General features: G+C 44.5%; 4 protein-coding genes across 6 annotated transcripts in view; 2 read left to right on the top strand and 2 right to left on the bottom strand.

Moving 5' to 3' along the window:
• Nucleotides 1-1,562: 1,562 nt before the first annotated feature.
• On the bottom strand, nucleotides 1,563-10,208 carry LOC135186033 (cilia- and flagella- associated protein 210-like). Of its 2 annotated transcripts, XR_010306710.1 has the most exons (8): nucleotides 9,727-10,208; nucleotides 8,704-8,860; nucleotides 7,562-7,701; nucleotides 7,092-7,284; nucleotides 5,775-5,939; nucleotides 5,169-5,275; nucleotides 4,125-4,247; nucleotides 1,563-1,947 (listed from the first exon to the last, which is right to left on the bottom strand). XR_010306710.1 is itself a non-coding variant. In XM_064163399.1 (7 exons), exons 1-6 carry the CDS (start codon nucleotides 9,822-9,824, stop codon nucleotides 5,174-5,176), a joined length of 855 nt encoding a protein of 284 aa, XP_064019469.1. In that variant the 5' UTR covers nucleotides 9,825-10,208; the 3' UTR covers nucleotides 1,563-1,947; nucleotides 5,169-5,173. The 2 variants fall into 2 exon arrangements, 1 of the variants encoding a protein (XP_064019469.1); XM_064163399.1 differs by lacking the exon at nucleotides 4,125-4,247.
• Nucleotides 10,209-10,222: 14 nt separating this feature from the next.
• SSB (small RNA binding exonuclease protection factor La) overlaps nucleotides 10,223-26,003 on the top strand; it is a 38,341-nt gene continuing 22,560 nt past the window's right edge. The window contains exon 1 of the mRNA XM_064163383.1: nucleotides 10,223-10,313. The gene's annotated coding sequence lies outside the window, so the exon portion shown is untranslated. The remainder of the gene's footprint in view (nucleotides 10,314-26,003) is intronic.
• Nucleotides 10,229-24,101, top strand: PHOSPHO2 (phosphatase, orphan 2). 2 transcript variants are annotated; one of them, XM_064163418.1, is made up of 2 exons: nucleotides 10,229-10,313; nucleotides 23,230-24,101. In XM_064163418.1, the coding sequence occupies exon 2, from the start codon at nucleotides 23,232-23,234 to the stop codon at nucleotides 23,955-23,957; it is 726 nt and encodes a 241-aa protein (XP_064019488.1). In that variant the 5' UTR covers nucleotides 10,229-10,313; nucleotides 23,230-23,231; the 3' UTR covers nucleotides 23,958-24,101. The 2 variants fall into 2 exon arrangements, with proteins under 2 accessions (XP_064019488.1, XP_064019478.1); XM_064163408.1 differs by lacking the exon at nucleotides 10,229-10,313 and adding an exon at nucleotides 21,987-22,075.
• LOC135186010 (cilia- and flagella- associated protein 210-like) lies at nucleotides 14,588-22,054 on the bottom strand. The gene is made up of 9 exons (XM_064163352.1): nucleotides 21,908-22,054; nucleotides 20,262-20,488; nucleotides 19,245-19,418; nucleotides 18,957-19,150; nucleotides 17,871-18,027; nucleotides 16,889-17,028; nucleotides 15,906-16,098; nucleotides 15,421-15,585; nucleotides 14,588-14,938 (listed from the first exon to the last, which is right to left on the bottom strand). The coding sequence occupies exons 1-9, from the start codon at nucleotides 21,957-21,959 to the stop codon at nucleotides 14,675-14,677; spliced, it is 1,566 nt and encodes a 521-aa protein (XP_064019422.1). The 5' UTR covers nucleotides 21,960-22,054; the 3' UTR covers nucleotides 14,588-14,674.

Raw genomic sequence — 26,003 nt, 5'->3', positions numbered from 1 at the left:
GTGTTCAAATGAAGCTTACAGGGCAGTTAATATGATTAAGTTGAGACTGCTAAATATGCATGCAGAATCAACCAGGTTGGAGGAGACCTGCAAGATCATTCAGTCCAACCTATCACCTAGCCCTATCCAATTGACTAGAGCATGGCACTAAGTGCCTCATCCAGGCTTTTCTTGATTTGATCTAAGTGTGATTTGATCTAAATAAATTATTTGATCGAAATGTTTTTCTCATGCAAGTTATGTTGCTAACACTGAAAAGACTAAGCTGAACTGAATGCAGCACCCTGACTTTGAATTGGAATTTTGCAACATGCAAAGCACTTAAGAAAACTTGATGCATTTGGCACTTAGACATTTCTACAGGTCCCTTAACTATGTAATAAGTAGTCAGTGTGTAGCTTTAGCCAGAATTTCTAATGGAAAAAAAAATTATTGGAAGGATTGGAAAGAAGTTAGGCCTATCAACTTATGATCAGTGACAAGAGGAAGTAGCTGGTAACTGTTTTCCTTCACCAGCTGAAAGAATTGTGGATAATTATACAGGCAGTATTGTGCACATAAATATTTAGCAGGGTGTTTGGAAACCTCATTCTTCTGGACATGTTGTAGTTTATAATTCCCAAGAAGGAGGATGATCCAGTTGCCAGCTGGGAGAATGAATTCTTGGTATGAAATGTACAATTTGTGTATTAAAGTACTTCTCAGAAATAAATGAGTTTTTTGCATAATTGTTAGTGTACTCCACGTGTGTGCCTCTTGCCGTATTACTTTCTGGATTACTTGTTCACTCCAAGTCGTACACTTCAACTTAGATGGGTGAAGGTGCTTGTGTCAAAATCCCTGCCTTGTGAAAGGCAGAGAAGGCAAAATCTCCAGCCTTGTGAAAGAGTAGTGCTGTTGGTACTCATGTACAAGGTGTGGTGACCTGCTGTTAAGTGGTACAGGTGACTTGGCGGCTCCAGGTCTGAGAGTTTTGTACAGAAAACTTGGAATATGATAGGTTGGACTGGATGATCTTGGAGGTCTCTTCCAACCTGGTTGATTCTATGGTTCTATGGACATCATCCAATTAAGATCTGTATGTTTTTATTGAAGATATGAATAATCAGATTTTTATTCTATGCTAACTTGGATGATAGTGTTGAGTTAGAGATGGAATTAGAATTTTTGCTACAGTATGACAAATTACAGTCTAGTCACTGCCCATCTGTTACAACATAAAAATGCAGCCCTGTAATGAAGCTGATCTATGGTCTCACCACTGTTTGTTTTTTTTTTTGGCCAGTTACAAACTATTGTCTTATAGTTACACAAATAAATCAATCTTCTTTGCATGTGAAACAGAGCAGTTTTCACTAGTTACAGAACTACCTGTCTTATGCTGTGAATTTAAATGTAGTCATAGGACAGCTTACAGTCAATTTTGAACTAAGTGAAGAAAGAACAAGTTTTTATCAAAGCAGTGTCACCTGCACCAGTATCCCAACCTGGCAAAATTGTGTTCTCTAAAGTAAAAGTAGGTAGAAAACCATCACAAATGAGAGGTGCATTCAACAGTGATCTTGTTACAGGCAGATTTTTTATTATTTGCTCACTAAGAATTTTAAATCAAAACATACACTTTGAACAGCAACACTGGAATACAGTACAGGTGAACTAATGCTTTACCTTTGGTCATTAGTTTTTCACTTCTGAGGAAGTGGATCTACTGTTTTGTTCCCTGATAAATGCAGAGTAGTTACAGACATTTGCAAGCTATGGCTGTAGTTTGTATGGCAACTTGTTTCCTGAGCTGGAAGTATAGGCAGGCTCTGGCAAACAGCATGCCTTGTAACTTGATCCACAGTTAACTTCAGCTGATAGCTTGAGCAGGCACATAACGTTTAAGGAGACAGTGGCTGACTTCTTACTCCTTAGCAGAGACTTCTGTAGGTGTCAGAGATATTCCTAAAGAAGAAAGAAACAGTCTAAGTCTAACCTTATAATCTGTACAATGAAACTGCTACGTTACTGCTACACAACAAATATTTCTGTAACACTAAGCTTCACCAAAGACAGACCAATTTCTCTCTTGTCCCCTGTGCCACTGGTACCAGTTGTTGGATTTGTATTTCCCAGATCCTAGCTGTCTCAATCTTTGATCCTGTCTCTGGTCTGCTTAGTATCACTTGATGCCTCTAACCTTTATCTGTTGCTGTGGGTTTTGTTTAGGTTTTTTGTTTTGTTGTTGGTTTTTCCTTTCTTTAGAGAAGAAGTTGGAGCAGCTGCTACTCATTTGAAAGGGGCAATTACTATTGACAGATGTAACATTGAATTTCACTGGCCCTGCAGTTCTGATGTTCAAGCCCTTCAGCACCTAACAGAACCGTGCATTTCCCTGCATGTTCAGAAGGTGAGGAAACCTGCAGGAAAAGAAAATGCTATGCTGGTTCATGCAACACAGTATCAACCATCTAGGAACAGCTGGACTTTAAAACTGCTCTCTAGAGATGGGTTTAACACATCACAGGGCAGATTTGAATCGTGTGTCTACTTCGGCATTAAGAATCACATACCTAAGGCACACCCAAAGGTGGTACACCAGAAGAAAAAGCAGCTTACATGGTAATGGTGATGATGCAGGAGTGTAATGGGAATGACTGCAAGTGTAATACAGCCCTGAGCACAGTTTCAAAGACAGCTTGTCACTTCAACTCTCCCTGGAGAAATGAGGATTTTTTTTGAGGCTTTTATTTGAGAGCTTTTTTAAATACCGAGTTTTCTCTAGAAAATGCACTGCCAGAACAAGCTGATCACTACAGGCTAGTCACAGCACTCTTCTGTTCATGAAATATTAGAAAGATGTAAGCTAGTGCCAGGCATTTGAAAGAAATAAGCTACTGAGAACAAATTATTTGACCTAACAAAACTAGCAAGCTTTATAAGGTTCTTTTCTTTTTCAGGAGCATACACAACCAGTTGGCATTGGAATGTGGAAGTGCCCATCCTTAATAGTTCCATGGCTCCACAAGTCTTCTGTTGCCAAGTACTCTGTTTCCAGGTAGGTGTCCCCAAACTTTCTTGGAATTGAGCAGTAGCAAAGACTGTAATGTTAAATGAACCTGACCATAATTAGAGACTCCAATGTGGAGCATGACATTAACACTACAGAAGCTACACACTGAGTTAACTCAAATTTCGTTGGGATATGAGGCACTTCAGAAAAGCTCTCTTCCATTTTCTAAGTAGGAGTTACTAGATCTGTGATGGCAGTACTGTGTTACCATAGCCCTGCAGGTACCTGTTGTGTTACTGCTGGATCCTGCAGGCCCCCATGTTCAAATTGTATTGCTGCTGTACAGTACTTCCAGAGTAGGGGAAGAGATATGGAAAAAATGCAGCTTGATGTAAGGTCTGGTTCAGTTCCTCTAAGGGCTGTTAATTAGGTCATTCCTTAGTCTCCTCCTTGCCCTGCTCAACGAGCCCAGCTTTCTCCATTTCTCATCTCAGTCTGTTAAATACCTTCCAGTCACTTCTACCTGCACAAGGAGCTGTTCTCCTAGCCTATTTTGTGTCTTTTCTTCCTGACTTCTCCAACACACCATAACTGACTTTTGTCTTCTGCATCACCCCTGCAAGCAGCTTTTCCTTCTTGCCCTTCATGTAGGACAACTGTAAAAGGCAATGAAATGTTACCAAAAGGCATTGTTGCTGAAAACTTTAGAACTCAGGAATTTCTTCAGGTTCTTGAAACATCTGAGGGGAGGAGGGGCCTGACCTAACTTTGAAGATGATTACTAACTAGAGTTAGTCATTTAAAGCAAGTGCCTCTCAAAAAGTAATGCAATAAAGTAATATCATACTTCATGCTGGATTTTTTTCATGCTGAGTTTGAGTAATTGAATCCATATTTACCCAACATGCTTTCAAATTGTACAAGATTGCTCCTTCACTGAGTATATTGGTACTTGAGTTTGGTATTTCTTTAGATGTTCCAAGTGAAAGGGACACAGCAGAAGTAGGCTGTAGACTTCAAATGCACACACAAACCACAGAGCAGGGCATTTCTTGAAGCCAAGTAGGAAATAAGCCTACAATCCACCTTCTTGCTGCTGTGGAGGTAAACGAAAACTCATTTAACTCACCAGCTGCATGGTAGTTAGCATGTGCAAATATGCACTTAGGGCTGTATTTGGAGCATTATTAAGCTCTGCAGACTTCAGCACCACTTCTGTTGTAGTCAGTGCTTCTTCTCAAGGCTCCAACTTCTGCAATCAAAAGGTTTAATTAAAAGCTTCCATTCCCTCTACTTCAAAAAAAACTTGAAGTAGTAAAAGAAGCACTGTCTCAGAGAGAGGGGAAAGAAAGTTTTAATTAGTGAACTAAGAAAAAAAACATACTTTGAGACAATTTCAGAAATTTATTGCCACGTGTGTTTAAAAGAAGTGACTTCCAAAAATCAAATACTCCCAAGATAACTGAAGAGAACTGTGTGACTTCTAGTTGACAATGCAGCAAAGTTAGCATTTTAGTTTACATCAGAAGTGAGTTTTTGAGATAAGACTCTTTGTTATTCCTACTTAGTGTGGTTTGGTTCATATTGCAGAGTGATCAGACTTGACCTGTTTTGATGAGACTTAAGAAAATTGGGTTCTAGCCAAAACCTCTGCACTACATGCATCATAGGTGTCAAGTTCTCAGCAGCAACTTCCTCACTCCACAGATGAGCCCCTTATGGGCCACATTAACTGACATAGGTAGAGTCAGCCAACCCCAGCCATGCCCTACTGTTCACAACCAGTGCATCGGTCCAGACAAGCAGGACTGACCAACCAACTAAAACAATACCTGGGTCTGGTGCTGGCTCTGAGAATCTTTGGCCATGCCCTCAGGCAAGGCTTTGAGAAGCACTCAAGCTGTAACATTCCTGCACAATGCCAAATGTTTGCACAGTCCCTGAGCTACTTGGGGGCTCACATACATTTGGGGCAGGAGGGACATGAATCGTGTAACATTAACAATCTTTCCCCATCCTGCCACTTATTTATTTTGTTTGGTTAATATATTGCATATGCAGACATTCCACCACTCTCCTAGTTGGCCTAGTTAAGAAGCCCACATCTTCTTCCCTCCTTTGATTCTTGGAGAATCAAATTAAGTTCAGTAATGGCACTGATTCAGTTACTCACTGTCTTTATCGATGAAATGCTCGATCCCTATGAAAAGCAGCTTCTCTCTGAGCATCATAGTCCAAATCTGCTTGCTTCTCTTGCTGTTTTCTTGCCTCTTTTTCAGCCTGATAAAGAAAATGGATGTTGGATGATATTTGCCAAGTATCACTCCTCCCCATTTCTCTTCCCTGCCATACCCCCTACAAAAGAAGTACATAGAATAGCTGAGCTAACCACCAGCATTAGCTGCTGGTCTTTGGTGACCTGCCCAGAAGATACAAGTGGGCAGCAGTGGTACGTGATGGCTCAGGACAGGATGCAATGTGTCATGATTGATCTTTCTTATTACCAGCTCTCCCTGGTAATCTTCCTCAACTACCATGGGCCAAGTCAGCCTGAAAGAGGCCTCTGTTCTGTTACTCTGAGAGAAAGCTGATCCCCACCATCAGCACTTGCCGTGCACACAGGTTAAGAAACAACAACAAACAAAACCAAACCAAAGAATGGACATCACACCCATGATGGGTTTTTTCTCTTCTCTCCTACCCAGGAGAGAAGATGCACACATCTATAGATGTGTGTTTCTTTCTGAAGGGATTACCAGGGTACAGCTCTTCTGTTTACCATTTGCTGGATCCGAATTGTCTGTATTTCCACATTTGCATCACGTTGTCTTTGTTTCTTGGCTTTATCCATTTCCAAGGCAATACAATCTGCTGTCATCCACTGATTACGAACCTTCTCACCCTCTGCTTTTTCCTCTCTCTTCTCTTCTGCTTTCATCTTCATCTGTATTTCACAAAATACACAAAAAAAGTTAACCAAGTTAACTAGTTTGGAAGTCTCATCTTTTGGCAGAAGCAGCCCTGTATCAGTGCTCTGTGGCTGGCCAGTGCCCAAGCCCAGGGTTTTCAGCATCCCTGGCAGATGTGTGCCTAACAGAAGTGGAAGAACGAAAGAAGACTGAGCCAATGGCATCCTGGCCTGATCAGGAACACTGTGGCCAGTAGGACAAGGGAGGTTCTTCTTCCCCTGTACTTGGCACTGGTCAGGCCACAGCTTGAGTACTGTGTCCAGTTCTGGGCTCCTCAATTCAAGAGAGATGTTGAGGTAATGGAACATGTCCGGAGAAGGGTGGCAAAGCTGGTGAGGGGCCCAGAACACAAACCCTATGAGGAGAGGCTGAGGGAGCTGGGGTTGTTTAGCCTGGAGAAGAAGAGGCTCAGGGGTGATCTCATCGCTGTCTACAACTAGCTGAAGGGAGGTTGCAGCCAGGTGGGGGTTGGCCTCTTCTCCCAGGAAGCCAGCAACAGAACAAGGGGACACAGTCTCAAGTTTTGCTAGGAGAGGTCTAGGCTGGATGTTAGCAGAAAGTTCTTCCCAGAGAGTGATTGGCATTGGAATGGGCTGCCCAGGGAGGTGGTGGAGTCACCGTCCCTGGAGGTGTTCAAGCAAAGCCTGGATGAGGCACTTAGTGCCATGGTCTAGTTGATTGGCTAGGGCTGGGAGATAGGTTGGAGTGTCTGATGCTGGAAGTCTCTTCCAACCTGGTTGATTCTATGATTCTATTTTAAGACCCCAGGAGAGACGTCAGCAGACCCCACACAGCATGCCAATGGCCAGGCACCAGTGCCACCAGCTGTGATATAGGTCAGGCTTCTCAGTCTGAGTAAGCAGTGCAGAGAGTGGACGTTTTTGCACTAACTGACCATTAGAGCCTTCCAGGTTTTTTTTTTGAGAAGATCATCATATGAACTGCTTTCTCCTTTCTTAAGGAGTCAGTCCTGAAATTGCAGATGATAAATGTGAGACAGCTGCTAAATGAGAAATTGCATATGCATTTCCTTCAGGACAACTGTGGTAGAAGCTACAGTGTTTTCTAAAAGGTATTCAGAAGTACATATGACAGAAAGAGGAATAGAAACAAGCTAGATTTCTTACCACAGCTGCTCTGTGTTCAGCAATAGATTCAATGGCAGCTTTTTTCTCCTGTTCTTTCTCTTTGTTTTGCCTCTGGTATTCACATTCTACCTCAGCAGCTCCTCTAGCAAGTCGCTGGTCTTCAATCTTCCATGCCTCATTCATCTGTGCAGTTAATTGTTCAACAGCCTTGTCCTTACGCTCCTGTATTAGCCTGAAGGAGAATGTAAGTTACAAACCAGGATATCAACTCATAATCACCTGAGACACTGCTTCTCGCAGCCAGCAATCCCACTTTCAACTCTGAACAACAGCAATTACTAGGAGAACTGATAGGCATTTATTTTGGACTTTCTACTTCAAGTTTTAATTACAGAAAACTTGCTTGCATCTGAAATATCCAATTTTGTTGGTATTAAAAATTGGGTAACATTTATCCAAAGACTTGCAAGTTTGAATCCTGCTGTTGAAAACTGGAACCCTGGACCCACCTATTAGCCTCTACATTTTTTTCTCTTGTCAAATCAGCCATTGTCTCTTTTCCTTTAATATAAGCCTTAATCCGATCATCATCTTCATCTTCGTTTTGTTTATCTTCAGCTTTAATTCTTTTCTGTTCAGCTACATGTTCCTGTTTAAATGGAGAAGTACTTTAATACAGAATGAGGTTTTGGAAACCAAATGAAAAAAAAGATAACAAAGACTTACCCTTTTTGGTTGTATCAAAGAAGAAGCTGTAGAAAGTAGAAACCCAAAAGAGAATTCTTGTGACCTGCTTACTAATTCTACTTTTATGGCAGTTTGTGGTATGTGGTTGCAGCCCCAAGTACAGTATGCTTAAGTTATATTTTTACCTCTGTTTTTCCACTGGAGGTGCTTCCATTCTGTTTATCATAGATACAGTACAGACTCTGAAGGGCTCAAACAGTAAAAGCCTGTAGAACCAACAAAATGCCTTGTGCCTCACATTTTTGTATGGCACAGAAATGGCAGTTCTAGGTGTGTGTATGTAGGTTTTACTGCATATACAAGGTGGGGGGTAAATGAGGTAAGATTTTTCTACTCAAGTGAAAAGGAGAAGAGTGTGAGGGAGAAAGTAAGGTTACAGTGACAACTGTCTTTCTCACACGATAATTAAACATCACAATACCTCTATTTCAGCCTCCTTGCTCAAGTAAGCATAGGGATGGGGGGGGGAAACAGCAGGTGCAGTAAGTAGGCCTTCGCTAATCTTCTCAACATTGCCAATGGTAAAGGGAAAGACAAATGAGAAAATACTGTTGAGACTCAGGGTATTCCCTCTTCCTAACATAGGGAAATAGGCCTAAAAAAGAGAAGGCATATGGGACTCAAATCTCTTCTCTAGTCAAGGACATCTCCTTGCTGTCTATAGCAGATCCTTTTCAGCTGTAGACCAGTTGAAGCTCAGCAACTTGAAAGGAGCCTTTCACAAGAGTAGAGAAAGGATATGGCCCGCAGCTGGCAGGTAGGCCTATGATCCAATACTGCTGAAGCTGTCAAGAAAACTACTGTTCTCAGAAGGCAAATTTATTTGTCAGTTTAATCCAACCACTTCATTCCAGGCAACCAAGGTGAACAAACATTCTGAACTCTCTACTTTCTCGTTACTTACGTGATACTGCTTCTGACATTCAACTTCTTCCTCCCGTTTCCTTTCTTTTCCACTCTGAATTTCCAGTTGGTACAATTGGTACTGTCTCTGTATTTGTTCCCCTTCTCTTCTGTCTTGTAGCTTGGCCAGATCTGCCTGATGCTTGTGCTCCTTTATTCTGAATTGGAAAAAGGAGTTGAATAAATGAGCAAGGGCCTGCATGAAGCAAAGAACATATACAGATTCCACACATCTACAGACACTTTGTGTTCAATAGCAAAAGGAAAAAGAAAAACCAAACTCTGAAGTGAAAGTAGTATGTCAGCGATCAAAACCAGAATTGGAGTTTTAAAAGGTACTTGCAAAGCCTTTGGCCAAAGCTCAGTCCTAGGGGCACTGGTTAAGCCTGCCCTAGCAAAAGCAAACACCATCACTGTATATAGACTTGGATGCTAGATTGAATGCATTTAGCCCACTCCCTGTAGGAACTGGGACTTTGCCAGCTTGCTGTTTTCCAAGCAGTGACACTGTATTATGGCCCCTGTTATCAGGTGGACATGTGCATGCTGCTGGGAAAAGAGCAGTAAAGAGTTTTGCCTTAGGGAGAGCCATTTGCTCTCAGTGCCAGGATGCAGATCACTTCGTTTAAGCCATTAGCCGCTGGCAGCAAGAGCCGCTCCCGAGGTTGGAGCGCTGCGTTACAGAGGGACCAGAGGGTGGGGAGAGGCGACTGATCCCACTGCGCGGGATGATCAGAGCCGACAGCGTCAAGGAGTGCCCTGCTGCGCCAGGCACAGCACCGGCAGCCGCAGCGCTCCGCCCGCGGCAAGCCCGGCCACAGGCCCGCTCCGACACAGCGGGGTTGACTCGGGGCCTTAGCCCTATCCATAACCCCCGTCGTGTCCTGCCAGCTCGGGGTGCCGCCACACCGGCAGTGCAGGCGGGTCGTGGAAACAACGAGCTTCCACGGGAAGATTTTTAACCCCGATCTCGCTCCCCTCACTAAAGGTCCTGCCGCCACCGGGCCGACCCCGCCAAACTCACTGCGCCAGCTGCTCCTGGGCCACGGCCCGGCGCTCCAAGTAACGGCTGCGCTCCAGCGCTGCCTCCCGGCGCGCAGCCTCTGCTCCCTCCTGGTCCATCCTCGGCCTTTCTCCGTCGCGAGTCGGATGCAACAGAGACAGAAGGAGGCGGTGACGGCTCGTCTGTCCCGGGAATCCGGAGCTCTTTCTTCCAACTCCGAGAAGGAGCGGCGGTGGCCAGCACCCTCTTTCCTGTCTCAGGGCGGCTTCAGCAAGGAGCGCCCCGGCCGACGCGCCCCTGTGTGCTGCTGATTCCGACGGGACCTACCAGCACACCACCGGGGGCACAAGAAAGGAGGGACAGGCGGCGTCCCGCGCGGCTCCAGCGGCTCACACCGCTCCGCCCAGCCCCGCCCCGGAAAGCTGTGGGCCGGCCGCGGGCGCTGTGGGGAGGCTCAGCCCGGCCCGGCCTGCGGAGGGGAGGAGCGCGCAGCGGCAGAGCCGGTCCGGGCTGCGGTGGTCACTACCGAGGCGCCGGCCTGACCGCAGGCGTGCGGGGGCCGTCCCCCTCTGCAGCCGACTCGTGTTCCCGTAGCGAGCCCCTAGCCGGTAAGAGGATGGAACGCGTCTCCCGCCCCTCCCTTCGTGCTCCGGGCTCGGGTTTTTCCCTGCTGGAGCATCTCCGCTCCGTGCGGCCGGTGCTGTGCGTGATGGCGTGGCCTGGTTTTCTGAGGTGCCGTCTCTTGCGCGTAGCCTTCATTCCGCTGTAAGCCTGCCTGCAGCTGGGGTTGTTAGAAAGTGACTTTTCTCTGTTACTTGATCTTAAAAGATGATCCCTCGGGGCAGCTTTCTTGGAAGAAGGCCTTTGGTGGCCCTGGTAGCTGGATGAGATTGGTCATCTCCTACATCTGAAAGTTCCTTCCTTGCCTTGCCTGGAAGAGAATCCCTAAGGGGCTGACTGCTGCACTCAGAAAGGAGTACATCCGTCTTGCATCCAGCTGATTCACACTGTAGGGGAGGTAAAACCAGCTCTGCTTGGCTCTCAGCTTGTGGGAGTCAGTATTATTCAGGTTGGAAAAGACCCTTGAGATCAAGTCCAGCCGTTAGCCCTACTACCAACTTCACCACTAAACCATATTGCTAAGCACCATGTCTAAATGCTGTTTAAACACATATAGGGATTGTGACTCAGCCATTTCCCTGGGCAGGCAGTTCAAGTGCTTGACTACTCTTTCAGTGAAAAAAAATCATGTCTAGCCTAAAGCTACCATATTTCAACTTTAGGCTGTTCTCTCTTCTTCTGTCACTAAATACTTGAGAGAAGAGACCAGCACTTACCTCTCTGTATTGTCCTCCGTATGAACCTCACATGTTGCTCAGAGTGGGTTTTCTTCAAAGCCATTTGCTGTTGGAAGCCAAGCTCAGAAACTTAGAGGCATGCAAAAGACTAATTTCTAAATTAAAATATTGTCAAGCATCCATTGTATAATAATATAAATAATAGAATGGCTTGAGTTGGAAGGAACCGTAAAGATCATCTAATTCCAAACCCCCAGCAGTGGGCAAGAATACCTCCCATGTTGGTTAAAGCCTCATCCAGCCTGTGGCTGGGTGCTGTGGCTTAAAACCGTCACCCTTTGCCCTATCATCACATGCTAATGTAAGAAGTCCTTCTCTAGCTTTTCTGTAGGCCCACTCCAAGTACTCGAATGCTACTGTAAGTTCTCTCCATGGCCTTCTCCAGGCTGAACAGGTCCACTTCTCTCAGCTTGTCCTCAGAAGTGCCTCAGCTCTCTGATCGTCTTTGTGGCCCTCTCCAAAAGATCCAAATCCTTCTTGGGAGCTCCAGAGCTGGACATAGTACTCCAGGTGGGCTCTCAGCAGAGTAGAGGGGCGGAATCACCTCCCTTGACCTGCTGGTCATGTTTATTTTGATATAAAGATATGGTTGGGTTTTTTTGGCCTCCAGTGCACATTGCTGATTCATGCCAAGTGCCTCATGAAACAGCACCCTCAAGTCCTCCTCTGCAGAGCTGCTTTCAATCCACTCATCACCTAGCCTGTATTTGTGCTTGGGATTTGCCCTGACCCAGGTGCATGACCTTGCGTTTAGTCTTGTTGAACTTCATAAGGTTAGCATGGGCCCACCTCCTCATCCTGTCAAGGTCCCCTAGATGACATCCTTCCCCTGTAGCATGTTAAGAGCACCATGCAGGCTCTTCTTGTTGCCAAACTTGCTGAGGTTTTGTTTTTTAGAACTTGCATAGTTTGGCCAACTGAGTCAAACTGTGCAGTGGGGGAGTTTGAAACAAGATTATGTGCCACAAAGCAAAGTCTCAGATTGTTTAGACTGTTTCCAGTGAACTCAAGACAAGGGATATCCTTTTTAGACCCTAGATTGCAAATGGAGTAAGTCATAGGAAATGCTACCTATGTCTGTAAGACTATGGGCCTATAATCAATATTGTTTATTATTTTTTATCTTAATATATTTAAATCTCTCTGCCTAACTTATTTTTAATCATAGGTTCTCATGGTCGTGAGAAACATTATATAGAGTTAAAAACACAGGCCATCTAGAACACTTAAGGTAATAACTAGCAAAATACAAACATTGAACTTAGCTGAACTGGAAGGGAGTGTGCTGGTTTGAGGCTAATTTTTACTGAGAGAAATGAAATCCTTAGCTGTGAAGGAAGAAAAACGTGTGCCATGTGTCACCCATTCTTCTGCTGACAAATGTGACTAGTCAGAATATAGATAAGACAGGCACTTCACACACACACTGCTCAGCTCTTTGCTTTGGGCTGTGCCTTCTTTCTGGCAGTCTGGTCTCTGTGGCTGGCTCTGCCTTTAACTCTCTAATCCACCTAACTGCTTTTTCCTTTAATCTCCTTGTCGTCTCTTTTTGGCCTCTCACCTCAGATCTCCAGATTTATCACGTGAGATATACGTGGGCTGATCTGGTTACTTCTGAAGGGAGGGAAAGAGGGAGGGGGGTTTGGGTCAGGAGCCCTCCTGGGGACTCTTACTGTTTCTGGGAGGGCTGTTGTGCTCCTGTGTTACTTTTAATTTGTATATAACTATATATATATATGCTTGTGTATTGTGCTAAGCTGTAAATATAGCTTCATTCCTTAATTTCCAGCCATCTGAGTCTAATCTGGGTGATTTTCTTAAGTGTGTGGGGGTCTGTAACTCCCAAACCGTCCCAGGGAGGTTCTTGCAGTTAATTATACCGCTTCTCCACTAGAGGGACTCAGTAGGCTCCTTTCTGCTTAGAATTGCTTACAGAATTTCTTACAAAGAGGCTTTTGAATATTTACTCACAAAATAGTATCTCTGCATTCCCAGGAGTTTCCACACAGTATCCAGACACTTGAAGGGAGTTCTGTCAGTGTCTTATTAGCCATCAAGACTTCTGGAGCTTCCCAGGCTCTAATAGGGTGCTGGGAGGGAGGCAGATAAACTCTGACCTGATTCTGGTTCCTCCTGGACTCCAGACTTGGCATGGAGGTTTGCAGAGGTGCAGGCAGGATGTCTTGCAGATGCGCAGCCTTGGCATGATATCACACTAGCTAAATGAGCCTCCTGTGTTAAGGTACTTAATGCCTGTCCCCTGGTAAACTAAGACAAGGCAGTTCCAGGTAGTTCAGTAACAAGCATCAGAGCTTGTTATGCAGCAGGCAGAGCATAGCAGGATGCAATGGCAGCAGCATATATGCAATGGCAGAGAGCATGGCAGAGCACCTTGTGTTTGCCTGCTCATCTCCTTTTATCGATTCAGCCTGAGACTTAGGGCTCTTTCACCACAGAGCTTACTCAATCAGAATGGCAGTTTGCCAACTTGACCATATTAGGTGAGCTAGGGCCTGCTTTTACCCTTTTAGGGTGGAACACAAATAAGTGTATAAACACTTGTGGGTGCTCTGTTTACCAGAGAGAGGAGACTTAATGGCACCAAGCCTTTGTTTTTCCTTTCCAGCAGTTGCTTCTCCCAAAAGCAGAAGGGAGGAGGAGCATGGGAAGGTGCCTGTGCAAGCCAGGACTTTAGGCCAGTTTTGGCCTTGCATGACAATGTCTGAGGTAGAAACGTGATGGTAGCATCTCAGCAAAGAAGCTAAGCACAAAGAACGACATGCATGTGTGACTTTGGTATTGGAGAGTAAGTCTGCTGAATGAATGAACAGTCTTAGATCAGGATCTATTTACTACAAATTGAGTCATTGTTTACATGAAAGAACAATGCAACTACATTCTCTTGTTGCCATACTCTTTCTGTAATGACAATTTACAGCTACATTGAGGCCTATTTGCCTCCTAGGTGTCTTTTCAAATCACATTTACATTTTCATGTAACTTATTTATAGCATAACATTTATTTTACAGAGATAGTTGCAAAATGCTAACTTCTACATGTATTGGTTGGTTTTGCTTCCTCTAGATTCTGTCATTTTGGTTTTTCTTTTTCCTGTTATGTGGAATACTTAACTGGCAGCAGAGTAGTGCAAAGTGTGACCTTTTGCACGAGGAGTTCATATCCCAGGCCTGAAGAACCTGGGACAGTGGTTTATTTTTTTAAGAATATTAGAAGTCTAATGGTAATAATGAGCTTTTGGCTTGAATGGGTTGCATTGATGGCCAGTTATATATTGTGCATTGCTGTCTCATGTTTAATTAACTTTCATGCAGCACCAGCTGGGGATTTTTGAGACTATAACCACTTCTATGGCCATTTGGCCATAGTTTGTTTGTGGCTTTTGTTTTTTTCTAATGGACTTCTGGTTTCATAGTGTATATTTGATGTAGATCATTTACAATTTAACTCTGCCTATAAGGTTAGAAAATAAATTTTTAACCACACAAAAACTGCTTCTGTCTCAATGTTATTTATTGTTTTAGTCTCAGCAGTCTCAATGTTGCTTAATGTTCTTAACTTCTTGAGCAGTATTAGAGCTACAGCAAGGTAATTACGGCCCAGCACCATTCTGTGCTTGGTAACTAGTATTTGTTTTGTCTCTTCCTCTGGAGGGTGGTGCATGTCCAATTCCTCTTCCAGCTTTGGATGCTTTGAGAAGAGGGTAAAGATGATGTGTAGTCTTGGACTCAGATTCAATTACTTGCTTTGCATAGCTCTGAAATTCACGCTCCTTACAAAGTGCAATATACTCTCTCTGAGCATTGTAGTCCAAATCTGCTTGCTTCTCCTGCTGTTTTTTGACTTGCTTTTCAGCCTGATGAAGAAAAGGGAATTAAAAAGCTTAGTATCTTTAGTATCTTAAAATGTAGACTAACAGCTTAGAGGGGATCTGCAGAAATGTTAGCTGATACTTGGCAAATATGATCCCTCCTCACTTCTCTCTGCCATACCAGCCCCTAAAAGGGTACACTGAACAGCTGAGTGAACATCAGCATTAGCTGCTGGCCTTTGTGACCTTCCCAGAAGATAAAAGAAGGCAGCAATAGTATGTGATGATACAGGATAGAATGTCATCTGTCATTGCCAACCAGTCTTGACTTGCACCGCTGCTCTGAGAGGAGGCTGGTTCCCAACACCAGCATATGTGGAGCACACATGACTTAAAAAACACAAAGCAAATAAAACCCCAAACAAAACCTAGCAAGCTTCTATTCCTCTGAGGCAGGAGCTAGTGCAATCAGTTTAGATAGGTTTTTCTTTCTGAAGGGATTGACAGGGTACAGATCCTCCATTTACCATTTGCTGGATCTGAATCTTCTGTACTTCCACGTTTGCATCACATTGTCTTTGTCTCTTGGCTTTTTCCATTTCCAGGTAGTTGTGGTTCTTTTCCATTAATGCATGATACTCTTTTTTACCCTCTGCTTTTTCCTCTCTCTCCTTTTCTGCTTTCATCCTCATCTATTTCACAAAATACACAGAAAAGCTAATCAAGCAGATAGGACTTCCAAACTAGTAGGCTATCTTTTGCCAGAAGCAGCCCTGTATCAGTGCTCTGATAAGCACAGTCACTATGACTGGCCAGTGCCCAAGCTGAGGGTTTTCCACATCCCTGGCAGATGTGTGCCTAACACAGAAGTGGGAGAGGGAAATAGGACCCCAGGAGAGGTGTTATTCCAATCCGATGATGCATGATGATACCTAGCAGCAGTGCCAGCAGCTGTGATTTGGGCCAGGCTCTGCAGCTGAAGTAAGGAATAAGAGCAGGCAAGGTTTCTCACCACAGTTGCTCTGTGTTCAGCAATAGATTCAATGGCTGCCTTTTCTTTGGCTTTTTTCTCTTTCAGTTTCCTCTCTTGTTCAGCTTCTTTTTTTGCAATATCTCCAGCAAGACGCTCATCTTCTCTCTTTAATGCCATATTCATTTGTGCAGCTAATTGGTTTACGATTTTGTTCTGATGTTCCTGTGTTAATCTGTAGAACATAAGCTACCTTAATGTACCAGGGTAAACACATGGGTCTACCTGAAGCATTACTGCTATCAAAGTCAGCAATCCTACTTCTAGTCTTCTCTCCTCTTGCCATACAGACTGGCCTGCCCACTCTGCTCTTGTTTTTTTGTTGGTTTTGGTTGTTTTTTAATTACCTGATTTAGCAAGTACAATGTAGAAGGTACTTTTCTATTGTAATAATGAGCTGGATCATTTGGTAAGGAGCCTACCTAGCATCTTATCATCACTGGAGAAATGTTGGAAGTATTGGCCAGAAGCAGAAAGAGAATGAACCTCAAATTAGCTCAATGGTATTGTTCTGCTGGAATCGTCAATGTTAAATTAGTAAACAGTCTTCCCTTAATAATAGCAAAGATGCCTGGTTAAGAAGTCAAATTATTTTTCTTGACCTGACTTGAGGAAATGCAACTGAGGCCCAAAAATACTTTAGTCAAGGATTTTGTCTTTAACTATTGAGTAGATGGAGACTTGGAAGCCATATGGAAAATCACTGTTCCAAACATGCCAGCATAGAGCTTGGCACTTCTGTAAGTCTTTGTACTTTGAAGAGCAGAGAGATTGCTCCCCTCCACACCTTTTACTATAGAACATAGGAAATAATTTCCTTTTTTCCTCCTGAATTCTCTACTCTCTCTGTCAGTAGAATAAAATTTCTAGAATGACTGTGTTACATCATCAGCCTGAAAGATTTGGAAATTACTACAGCATGATTTTTAGCTTATTTAGAATTTATACTCTCTTTTTACACCTACCTACGCATTTCATCTTCCTTCTTTTTCACCTGCTTGGCAATAGTTTCCTTGGCTTTAAAATGAGCTTTAATCCGATCATCTTCTTCCATTTGCTTTTGTTCCTCTAATGCTTTGATTATTTTCTGGTTAGTTACATGCTCCTACATGGGCAAAACAGTCATGAGATAACTGATGAAGTTTAGAACAGCTGTGCTTAAGGTAGCTGCTTTAAAGCATTCTATCTTCCCTATGTGTCTTTCAGAGAAGAGAGGGAAGGGATCCTCAGTACTTCTACCTCCATAATCAAACATGCATGATGGAGGTCTGAAGGACCTCCTAATGGGACTGTGCAGTCCCCATCAACACATACACAGACCATGCTGCTCCTGGCCCACCTCATTGAAAACTATTGCACTTTAAAAGCTTAATCTAAACCATAGCTGAAAAGGAGTCTTCTATACTTTGCTGTAAAAAGACAACTGTCCTCTGCATGCTGGGCACAATGGTTCCCAGGCATTTCTAGATAGTGTTTAGTAAGATGTCTTTAAAGATAAAGAAAGAAGGTGACTGGTACTGATTACATTTCTAAACCTCTCAAAACATAAAAGGAAAGTCAAGTTAAAGAGACACTGTCATGCTCAGTCTCAGACTATTCTGTCTTCCTAACAAAGGAAAATGTGCTTAAACCAGATCAGATATGTGGAACTTAAATTAGTTCTCAAGTCAAGAAGACTATTTCTTGATGTCTACAAGGCCAGTGTCCTTTCTAACAAGAGAAGGAATCTGCCTGCAAGAAGCCTTTCTCAAAAGCACAGAGGAAAGACATGGCCTGCGTCTGGCAGGTTAGCCATATGATTGAAAGCTACTGAAGCTGTCAGCAAACTTCCCATTGCCAGTAGATATATGAACTTCCCATTCCCATTTAGCTGTATGAATGCTTTTGTTTCACTCCAGGCAGCCAAGGTGAAACAAATTTTAAATTCCCTGCTTTGCTATTACTTACATGATATTGCCTCCGACACTCCACTTTTTCCTCCTGTTTCTTTTCTTTCTCTCTCTGAATTTCCAGTTGGTACAATTGGTTTAGTCTCTGGATTTGTTCCCCTTCTCTTTTGTCTTGTAGCTTGGCCAGATCTGCCTGATGTTTGTGCTCCTTTATTCTAAATCAGAAAAAGGAGCTGAATAAATGAGCAAGCGCCTGCATAAAGTAACAGATAGAGATTCTTCATAACCACAGAAGAATGTGATTCTTTGAATTGGAAGTGGGTAGAATATCAGCAGTAAAAAATGGCATCGTTGTTTAGCATTGTGTAATCTCATGTGTTTACAATGGTAGCTCTGATTGCTCTGGTAATAATGAGCTCCATGGTATGCTCACAGTTTGCAGTCTACTGGTAGCAAGTTTTAGCTGGATGACTCATTAGCACCATTGCCTTCATAATGTTCTGGCCTGTCTTTGCTGGACTCTCAGTGAACAAGATTTCTCCACTAAGTCCCACCATGTCTATGTTGTTCTGGATGTGCAGGCAACTACTTAAGTTGGTAGCATTCTGTACTAAGTTCTGTGAGAATTTGTGTGGGATGTGGAATATGTGAGACCAGACTCTGAACCCTTCCTCTGCCTCAGGGAATTTGTCTTCCTCTATCAGACCATCAGGGCCAGTCACTGGGGACCTCTCAAGGTTTTTAGGAGACCTCAGAGAAGAAATGGTGGTGGCAGTGATGTGTTCTCTTGATGCAATCTAGTTGTTTCTGCAATCTAGTTATGGGCAAATGGAAAATCTGTTTTGATTTCTTCCTTTTCTGGAACAAAAACTGAGTTAAAATACACTTTCAGTAACAACTTTTGAGTAGTGGTTGGACTAAAACCTCTTGTTGCCTGCCAGAGTGATACTATGTGTGGAGTGACAACTAAAACACACTGCATAGCACAGCTTTTCCCTTTGTGCAGTATCTTTTCTAGCACTGGATTTTTCTTTTAAAGTGCCAACTTTGTGAATTATTAGTAATTAAAAAAAAAACATATAGAATGTATTTATGGGAGGGGAGTTTAAATAAAACCAGGGTCACTGCTGATTAATTTACTTACTGTGCCAGCAAATCTCGTTGTAGTGCCTTTTGATTCATATAATGCTGATGTGCCTTTTCTTGCTCTCTAAGAATAGCTTCCTTACATTTACTTTCCTTTTCTTCATCCTTCTTTTTGTTAGCATCTGACTTCAACTTCTTAAACTCAACTTGAGCATCTCTTTCTTTTAGGACTTGAGTAAGCAGAAGTGCACTCTGCAAGAGAACATTTAAAGTAATTCGTGTGCTCAGAAGTGTTTAAAGACATTCAGTACAGTTTGAATTTAAAAGCAACAGGTTGTCAACAAACATGTAATCCTTTCACTCTTTCATTCTGATAGTACAGGTACGTTTTGGCACGGTCAATAGCCTCCTTCCGTTTTGCTGCTTGGAACTGTTCTTCCTCCAAATCAAGTAACCTTCTTTCTTCCTCTTCCCTTTCTTCACGTAATTTTTTTGCTTTAAGTTTCCGTTGTGCTGTGCCCTACAATCATAGAATCATAGAATCAACCAGGTTGGAAGAGACCTCCAAGATCATCCAGTCCAACCTAGCACCCTGCCCTATCCAATCAACTAGACCATGGCACTAAGTGCCTCATCCAGTCTTTTCTTGAAGACCCCCAGGGATGGTGCCTCCACCACCTCCCTGGGCAGCCCATTCCAATGTCAATCACTCTCTCTGTGAAGAACTTCTTCCTAATATCCAGCCTATACCTACCCTGGAACAACTTGAGACTGTGTCCCCTTGTTCTATTGCTGGTTGCCTGGCAGAAGAGGCCACCCCCCACCTGGCTACAATGCCCCTTCAGGTAGTTGTAGACAGTAATAAGATCACCCCTGAGCCTCCTCTTCTCCAGGCTAAACAGGCCCAGGTCCCTCAACCTCTCCTCATAGGATTTGTGCTCCAGGCCCCTCACCAGCTTTGTTGCCCTTCTCTGGACATGTTCCAGCACCTCAACATCTTTCTTGAATTGAGGGGCCCAGAATTGGACACAGTACTCAAGGTGTGGTCTGACCAGTGCTGAGTACAGGGGCAGAATAACCTCCCTTGTCCTACTGGCCACACTGTTCCTGATGCAATGCAGATAAGATTAGGAGTTCCACCTAAAGCTTATGGATTAAAAGCATACAAACCATTCTGAATGATTGAATCGAATTTTGTGTATTTGATTTCATTAAAAAAATGCTGATGTCAGACATGAAATTTATTTAAATAGGATTTAAAAGCAAATGTCAAACAAAGTGAGTGCAGCTGGAAATGTTACTATGAGTGATTTTGCATGTATGAAAATTAATGCCCTTATTTACAAAGGTACCTTGTACTTACCATAATGGTATTGGGCCAGTCTTTTACAGCAGCTTTAGAGCGTAAGTGCATTTCCTCCCGTTCTTGTTTCTCAGTTAGTATGCGTGCTGCTTCTCTAGTTGCTCTGTCAAGGTTGTCCTGGATCCTTTCCCATTCTGCTTTTGGCAATACAATTACCTGATGCAGATCTGCTTCCTTTGGAAGAAAATACCCATCTAGAACACTGTTTTCTTCTAAATTATGTGGTGCTGTGCAGAGGAAAGAAAAGACACTGAGGCTGATATAAAAATTCTATCCTCAAACCTGAATCAGGATTTGAATTCTTGCATAGTAACAATGCTAGGTTACCATAGTATTCATTTTTCTCCCTAACCCATACACCAGAGCTAAGACAAGGGATCAGTATCTGTTGTCTAACTGTGGCCATGTACTAGGGCTGTGGCTCTGGGAGAATATTAATAAAGCTGTTCCACTGGCTAGATAAGGCAGCAGTCTGGGCACAGGTCATGCGTTGTCACCCTTGTTCTGTGCATTCATTCACTAAAATAGATCAGTTTATTGATTTGTTGGAAGGGTAAGCATTTCTTTGTTGGGTTAGGCTTACATACATGTGTGTGTGCATGTCCAGTTCTGGGCCCCTCAATTCAAGAAAGATGTTGAGGTGCTGGAACATGTCCAGAGAAGGGCAACAAAGCTGGTGAAGGGCCTGGAACACAAACCCTATGAGGAGAGGCTGAGGGAGCTGGGCCTGTTTAGCCTGGAGAGGAGAAGGCTCAGGGGTGATCTTACTACTGTCTACAACTACCTGAAAGGACATTGTAGCCAGGTGGGGGGTGGCCTCTTCTCCCAGGCAACCAGCAATAGAACAAGGGGACACAGTCTCAAGTTGTGCTGGGGTAGGTATAGGTTGGGTGTTAGGAGGAAGTTCTTCACAGAGAGAGTGATTGGCATTGGAATGGGCTGCCCAGGGAGGTGGTGGAGTCTCCATCCCTGGAGGTGTTCAAGAAAAGCCTGGCTGAGGCACTTAGTGCCATGGTCTGGTTGACTGGCTAGGGCTGGGTGCTAGGTTGGACTGGATGATCTTGGAGGTCTCTTCCAACCTGGTTGATTCTATGATTCTATGATCACTAGGTTTTGTGCAATGCCATTTAAACTGCCAGCAGCAGTTTTGATGGAAATGGCATTCTATGGAGTGGTGGTCTGTTAGAAATTCTTGTTCTGACTGGCAGCAGATTGACATGCCATGTCTAAACTGTAAAGAAGCCTTCCTGTGTCTGTCTCAGATGCAGTTGCTAATCTCTTTGACATATGTTGAGGACCAGGCCTGATTCCTCTGTGTCCCGAGGTAAAGGTAGCCTTGCCAAAGCTAACCGTTCGCTGACACGTCTGCTTTCTATGGGCAGGGACTTGCCAGGCACGCAGTTCTTCTCTAGCCTCGGCTGTTGTATGACCCTGCACCGCCACCGGTTTCAGGTTAGTTCTTTCTAGGTAATTCGTAGGGAGAAACAGCCTGGCTGCCCGGCAGCAGCTGGAAGACCCAGGGGGGTGTTTGGGGAGAGCCACTTGGCACGCCGGGATACGGAGCATCCCTGCAGCCTCCTAGAGCCGGTGCGGCTACGGGCTCTGCACCGCCCTCCCGCCATGTGCGCAGGGGAAGCCTCACTCACGGGCTAGTTGCCGCCGCCTGCCGCGGGGGAGCGCGGAGCCCGGCGCCGCCATGTCCCGCTCCGCGCCGCCTGTGGACGCGCTCTGTTGCCGGGCGACCCGGCCCCCGGGGTCACGTGATGCGGAGCGGCGGCACGTGCGGAGCGGCGCCGGAAGCGGCGGGCGCGGAGGTGCGGCCGTGGGAGGGCGGCGGTGGCCGAGCGGGGCGGCCGTGGCCGAGCGGGGCGGCCGTGGGAGGGCGGCGGTGGCAGAACGGGGCGGCCGTGGGAGGGCGGCGGTGGCCGAGCGGGGCGGCCGTGGGAGGGCGGCGGTGGCCGAGCGGGGCGGCCGTGGGAAGGCGGCGGTGGCAGAGCGGGGCGGCCGTGGGAGGGCGGCGGTGGCAGAGCGGGGCGGCCGCCTGCGCCTTTCCTGGCTTTCGGGCCGCCGCCGGGGCCTCGGTGCGGTGCTGTTGGCCAGCTGCCGGAGCAGCCGGGGCAGTCGCTGCGCCCCGGGCTGACGGTGGCAGCACCCAGTGGGGCGCTTAGGTGACTGCGGGGCCTGCTGGCTGGGGCGCTGGCCTGAGGGGCGCCGGGGGCTGTGGAAGCGGCACCGCTCGTATTAAGGGTGCGGGAGGACTTTCCTGCGAGGAAACGGCATTTAGTACCAGATGAGATGCTGCCTTCTCCAAGGGGTTTGCGTAGCCCGGAGGTGCTGTAGGCACTGAATGTGAGCGGGATTGCAGCAAGCAGACTGATTTTATTTTGTCAGATACATAAACGGCAATATTTTCGTTGGCTGCTTTGATTGTGTATCCTTGCTAAAAAGACTAGCTCCATCTGTTCGGTAGTAGTTTGGTTTTGAAATGTATCTTAAGGTGCTTTTCAGGAGAATCCTTTGCTTTTGTTGGCGAGTGTGATGCAGGAATTCAGAACTGCTGGTCAAACTGATGGTGCATGAGTACTGGAAGATTGATTTTGTGTTAGCAAGTGTTAGTAGCTATACAGCATAAGCTTAGATACTTTCACACTGTCTAAAATTTAAAGAAAGGTTTCATATTGAACTAGAACTTTGACGTTTCCAGATCACCTTTTTTTTTCTCTTCAACACAACTGGATGAGGCACTTAGTGCCATGGTCTAGTTGACTGGATAGGGCTGGGTGCTAGGTTGGACTGGATGATCTTGGAGGTCTCTTCCAACCTGGTTGATTCTATGATTCCCTTTGTTGTGGTGGCCTTAAGTGATGTACTTTGTTTAGGTATTTGCCTATACAAGATCTTGGTGGGAATCCAGTACTTCTGTTGATAAAAATAATTTTGTTTTGTTTTGGAAACTGTTTTCTGACAGATATGAAATTTCTGTTGGTTTTTGATTTTGACCATACAATCGTAGATGAAAATAGCGATACCTGGATTGTGAAATGTGCTCCTGAGCAAAAACTCCCTCATGGATTAAGAAACTCCTACCAACCGGGACACTGGACAGAATATATGGGCAGAATCTTCGTCTACTTGGGCGAGAATGGTGTCAAAGAAGATGAGATGAAAAGAACTATGACAACAATTCCTTTCACTGCAGGAATGGTTGATCTTCTAGGTTTTATTGGCGACAACAAAGAGTTGTTTGACTGCATTATTGTTTCAGATTCGAATGGAGTATTTATTGACTGGATTTTGAAAGCTGCTGGCTTCCATAAGGTGTTTGATGAAGTGTTTACAAACCCTGCAGCATTCAGCAGTTCTGGCTACCTTACTGTTCGCAACTTCCACAGTCATCATTGTGCCAAGTGCCCTGAAAACCTTTGCAAAAGGAAGGTTTTAAAAGAGTTTGTAGATAAGCAGTTAGAGCAAGGAGTATGTTATGCCCGAATTGTATATATAGGTGATGGTGGGAATGACTTATGTCCAGTAACATTTTTGAAGAAGGATGATATTGCTATGCCCAGGCAGGGGTATACCTTGGAGAAAAAGCTTTCTCAGCTGGCCCAAGATCTCAATCCTGTAGAGTGTTCTGTTCTGGTTTGGTCATCTGCTCTTGACATTATGTCTTATCTGAAACTGCTCACACAAGAATAATTTCAACGATAAAATAAACTACTATTGCTATATTTTTACCTTCCTGGGAGAGAAAAACTGCATATGAAAGCACAAAATTGTAAATTTTGGCTGTTACATGAACCTAGTTTTTTTTAATTACAATATTAAACTGCTTATGTTCAATGTTGGCTATAGTGGCAAAGTGTCTTAAAATGGCTTTTTAACAGTACACAGACTCATAGAATGGTGTAGGAATCTTAAGTATCATCTATTAAATATCATCTATTTCCACCCCCTTGTCAGGTATGGGGACACCTTCCACTAGACCAGGTCACTTAGGGCCTCATCCAGCTTGGCCCTGAGAACACCTCCAGGGAGGGGGCATCCACAACCTCCCTGGGCAACCTGTTGCAATGCCTCACCAGCTTCACTGTAAATAATTTCTTCCTAATACCTAGTCTGAATCAACTCTCTTTAAGCTTAAAGCTGTTCTCTTTTGTCCTATCACTACAAGCCCTTACAAAAAATCCCTTCCCCACTTTTCTTGTAGGCCTCCTTCAGGTACTAGAAGGCTGCTATAAGATCTCCCTGGAGCCTTCCTTTCTCCAGGCTGAACAACCCCAACTCTCATAGTCGGTCCCCATAGCAGAGGTGCTCCAGCCCTCTGTCAGTTTTTGTGGTCTCCTCTGGACCTGCTCCAGTAGTTCAGTGTTCTGCTTGTGCTGGAGACACTGGCACTGGGCACAGTACTCCAGGTGGAGTCTCATGAGAGCAGAGGGGCAGAACCACTTCTCTTGTCCTGCTGGTCACAGTTTTGATGCAGACGAGAAAAGGGTTGGTCTTCTGGGCTGCAGGTGCACATTGTTGGCTTATGTTGAGTTTTTCATCAGTTGACAGCTCCCAAGTTCTCAACACCAATGTTGAACTACTCCTCATTGAGTCTGTATTTGTGTGTCAGACTGCCCTGGCCCAAGTGTAGGACCTTGTGCTTAAACTAACCTGATTTTGACCTCAACCCCTAACCCTTCACCCTCATGCTTGCCTCTAACCCCCAGTGGCCTAAACCTAAGTGCTAAACCCAAACCCTAGTGATATAACCCTAGCCCTAATGGCATAACTCTAATAATAACCCTAATCATGTAACAGTAACCCTAATGGCCCTCCACTAATGACCTAATCCTATCCCTAACCTTAATGGTCTAACCCTAAACCTACCCCTAACCCTAATGGACCCTAACAACCTAACCCTACATATTCAGACATAAGTGGAGAAGGGGAGTTGCAATAGGAATTGTCCCTCCCCTTGCCCTAAGCCTTTACCGCCTACATAACTGTTCCACATGCTTAGGGGAAGGAGCAGGATTAGTGCACAAAAGGATGAAATTCCTTAGTACAGAACATTAGGTGCCAGAAGCATGGTTCTGGGAACTCTTTGCTTCTAGACTTCTTTGATCAGGATAACTGCTTGATTTTTGTAAATTATTTGGTATGCCTGTAATCTGGTTTGATCTGAACATGCATTTATACTTTAAATATACTAAGAGTTTCACCAAACAAAATCACTTTTTCACAATTTGTATTATTTTGTGTTGTAAAGACAATAAAAGTTGCTGTCACTGGCAAATGCCACACATCCAGTTTGCATAGTTTATTTTGCTTGCCTGTGTGTCATCAGACACTAGTTCTTGTAAGGGCCTGGAGAAGGCGAACACAAGTGTAGATGTCAACCTTTGGATGGCACCAAAGGCTCTTTGTTTTGTCAGTGAGACCTCTTCTCTTCTGGAGAGCAGTAAGGAGATTGCTGTTCCATTTAAAGAAAAGTCATTCTCCTATTCTGCTGGCTACTGTCCTGACAGTGCTGCTGCCACTCTAACACCGGTTTGCTCGCCCCTGCTGACATCTCTGAGTCAGCCAGGTGCTTCTTTCCTGATGGGTTTTAGCTGCAATCCCCACAAAATCGTGCTTATGCATGTTTACACTGATTTCACCTATTCACTCTTGCCCATATCTTTAGTATATATCTTACAGACTAGAAGGGAACATCCGTGTCCTTTTTAACAGAATCGTTGAGCTTAAGGAATTGAG

The sequence above is a fragment of the Pogoniulus pusillus genome, chromosome 2 (genome assembly GCF_015220805.1).
Source record: "Pogoniulus pusillus isolate bPogPus1 chromosome 2, bPogPus1.pri, whole genome shotgun sequence".
Classification (NCBI taxonomy): Eukaryota; Metazoa; Chordata; class Aves; order Piciformes; family Lybiidae; genus Pogoniulus; species Pogoniulus pusillus.
The sequence above is the reverse complement of the archived record's forward strand: the minus strand, read 5'-3'. Positions and strand labels throughout refer to the sequence as shown.